This window comes from Chenopodium quinoa, unplaced genomic scaffold, assembly GCF_001683475.1.
Source record: "Chenopodium quinoa cultivar QQ74 unplaced genomic scaffold, ASM168347v1, whole genome shotgun sequence".
Classification (NCBI taxonomy): Eukaryota; Viridiplantae; Streptophyta; class Magnoliopsida; order Caryophyllales; family Amaranthaceae; genus Chenopodium; species Chenopodium quinoa.
Genome location: NW_018742204.1, coordinates 6420764 through 6423429, shown reverse-complemented (window position 1 = coordinate 6423429; position 2666 = coordinate 6420764). Strand labels below are relative to the sequence as shown.

Below are 2666 nucleotides of genomic sequence, written 5' to 3'. Positions count from 1 at the left end.
TATTATTACGAAATATGAAATTTGGGTCAAATCGGGTCGAATTCGGGTTGTTCGGGTTCGGTTCAGGTCGGGTTCAGGTCTCTCTCAGTAACTTCGGGTCGGGTTCGGGTCAGGTTTTCGTGTCGGGTCAGGGTTTGCCAGCCCTCTCGAACCTTTGATCTCCTCCAATCCAATAGTTAATACCAACTGAGCTGTGCTTGGAAATCTTGAGCTTATAGCACTTATTATTAGTTTTAAACTTTTTTCAAAATATCATTGAACCCACCCTGTATGTGATGTTGTTCATTTTTTGACTTTAAACATGTAATAGGACTGTAGGATTAAGTATGGAAAAGAAATACTATCAACTGAGAGTTAACAAATTGCTGAAAAAGTCGTACATCATCACATCTCAAAACTCGATCAAGGGAAGGAAGCTCTACATAAATGAATTCCAAAACTTTACAAAGAATACAAATATAACCCTCTAAAAGGTCAATGAACGCCAAAAAAAACCAGCTAGCAGATACATTCTTCTTTAATCTTCTAAATAGTATCTATTATGCTTATTAATTTTTCTAATATGGATAATATGGAGATGTAGCTTTGATCCTATGCCTTCGCTTTTCAAGAAATTGTCGTAAAGATTTCTTCATGGAAAGACCATTTTGTGTTTGACTACATAATTGCTCATATTGTAACTTTGGTGAGATTTGGTCTGTCGGAGATATACACGTTCCTTCTGTCATTTTTCGACTTGCTCGATTTATTATACACCTTGCCTGTACAATTCATTAAACACAAATTTAATTACATCATTAATAAAAAAAAATTATACTCATAACTTTTTATTCATCCCTTAATCAGATCATGATTTTTTATTTTTTTTTTAAAATATAGTTTCTGGGTATAATGGTATATCAAAAATGAATTATTATATAAAATATTACCTGAGCTTCAGTAACATCACAAACGCAGATTGTGCCATTATAGAATATGGTCAATTGTTCGCGCTTTGAATCATCAACATTAGATCCCCTGTTAAGATAAATCACAATGACATAAATTATACACAACCATTTAAAGTAAAAGACAAAGAAAGGGAGAAGATAAGATACATACGTGGAGAATGTAGTAGAAGAAGATGATAGACCAAGCTCCAAATTACAATCCATCTTTTAATTTGTTTCTAATTTAATAAATAATTTCAATCCAATTTATATGGAGAAAGGAAAAAAAAAAAAAAGAGGGAGAAAGAGTTTGAATAAAAATGATAAGTTATGATTTATAAATGTTGAAATATATGACAAGTTTAATGAGGACTGAAAAAAGAAAGGCGGTTGCAAATTAACTTTATTTATATAAAGATGCGAGAAAAGCAGGAGTTTGAGACTTAATAGTTGTTGAGAAGAGATTTTATAATAAAAGGAGCCGCAGCTTAAAAAAGATGATGGGGTTGGGAAATTGAATGTGGAAAATAAACACGTGAAAAATGATGGATTATGAATATTAGGATTATGCATGTTGTGCGGCACACCGAATTCACTCTGCATATACAACATTACAGATTTTGTTTTGTCGACTACAACGGCGGTACTACCTTATTAGCTGTCGTCTAGTTGACCTATGGTATTATTCCCTCCGTGTTTAATAAGTGTTACAATTTGACTAATACATGATTTAAGATAAATTTATTTGACTTAAATAAAATAAGAGATAAGTGGAGTAGTATTCTAACTTGAAATATTAAAAATTTATAAAAGAAAGATAGTGGAATTAATAGTTTATTGAAAAGTAATAAATTTAAGAATAAAGATGTAATAAAAAGGTAGTAATAAGTTTAGATAGGGATCATGAGAGGAGAGAGAGATATAATATTTAAATGTAGTATTTTGCCAAAAACGAAAGTGTGACACTTATTAAAACACGACTAGATTTAATAAGTGTAACACTTATTTAAACATAGGGGAGTACCACAATTTTTTTTTTTTTTTTTTTTTTTTTTTTATATATATATCAATGCACGTTTTATATCATTAATATCGTCAATTATACTATTCTAAAAGTTACATTATAAAATACTAGTATTAATATTTTGAACATGATGGATCTAAATAGACCACTACAACGATTAAAGAACTTGTGTGAAGTATGTAGAATTTCAAACGTAATGATTTTGGAATTGAAATTTTTTTTTTCTTTTTTTTTCTTTTTTGGACGAGGAAAAAAAATATTAAGTACAGAGTATATCTCTTTTGTTTAAGACGAGTGTGAGGTGTTACTTTTTTTTTAACACTAACTTTTATATGTGGTTGGTCACATAGTGTGACCAGCCAAAGCAGCCACCAAGCTCATCTTTGAACCGATTTCAAGGCATTGGTTCACAAGGGGTCTTGGTGGACAAGGAGCTTCTTCCACAAAAGTTCAATGCCACTGACATCCCTAAATTAAAGGAAACAGATAATCCTTATCTTCACTTGAGAGCCTTTGAAACTATAATGAACATTAAAGGGATTGATAGAAAAGTCTTTCATTCCTTGTTTTCTTTATCTCTTGAAACCGTTTGTCAACAATGGTTCTTTTCTCTTGATAAAGAGAAAACTTCTACCTGGGAATCGATAGTAAACGCTTTCATTGATAGGTATAAATGCAATATTCAAGTCAAAACCGATTATAGACAACTTGAG

At 30.9% G+C, this 2666-nt stretch overlaps 1 protein-coding gene across 2 annotated transcripts; it reads right to left on the bottom strand.

Moving 5' to 3' along the window:
• Nucleotides 1-398: 398 nt before the first annotated feature.
• Nucleotides 399-1613, bottom strand: LOC110692105 (protein TIFY 5A-like). Of its 2 annotated transcripts, XM_021869185.1 has the most exons (3): nt 1102-1613; nt 930-1017; nt 399-761 (listed from the first exon to the last, which is right to left on the bottom strand). In XM_021869185.1, exons 1-3 carry the CDS (start codon nt 1152-1154, stop codon nt 558-560), a joined length of 345 nt encoding a protein of 114 aa, XP_021724877.1. In that variant the 5' UTR covers nt 1155-1613; the 3' UTR covers nt 399-557. The 2 variants fall into 2 exon arrangements, with proteins under 2 accessions (XP_021724877.1, XP_021724814.1); XM_021869122.1 differs by having other exon boundaries at nt 930-1613.
• Nucleotides 1614-2666: the final 1053 nt, after the last annotated feature.

What these genes read in the sequence shown, in the direction of transcription:
- LOC110692105 (XM_021869122.1), bottom strand. Translation starts at nt 1,154, where the DNA reads ATGGATTGTAATTTGGAGCTTGGTCTATCATCTTCTTCTACTACATTC. An exon ending in GTGATGTTACTGAAGCTCAG is followed by an intron (nt 762 to 929) that starts GTAATATTTTAT and finishes TGAATTGTACAG; the next exon opens with GCAAGGTGTATAATAAATCG.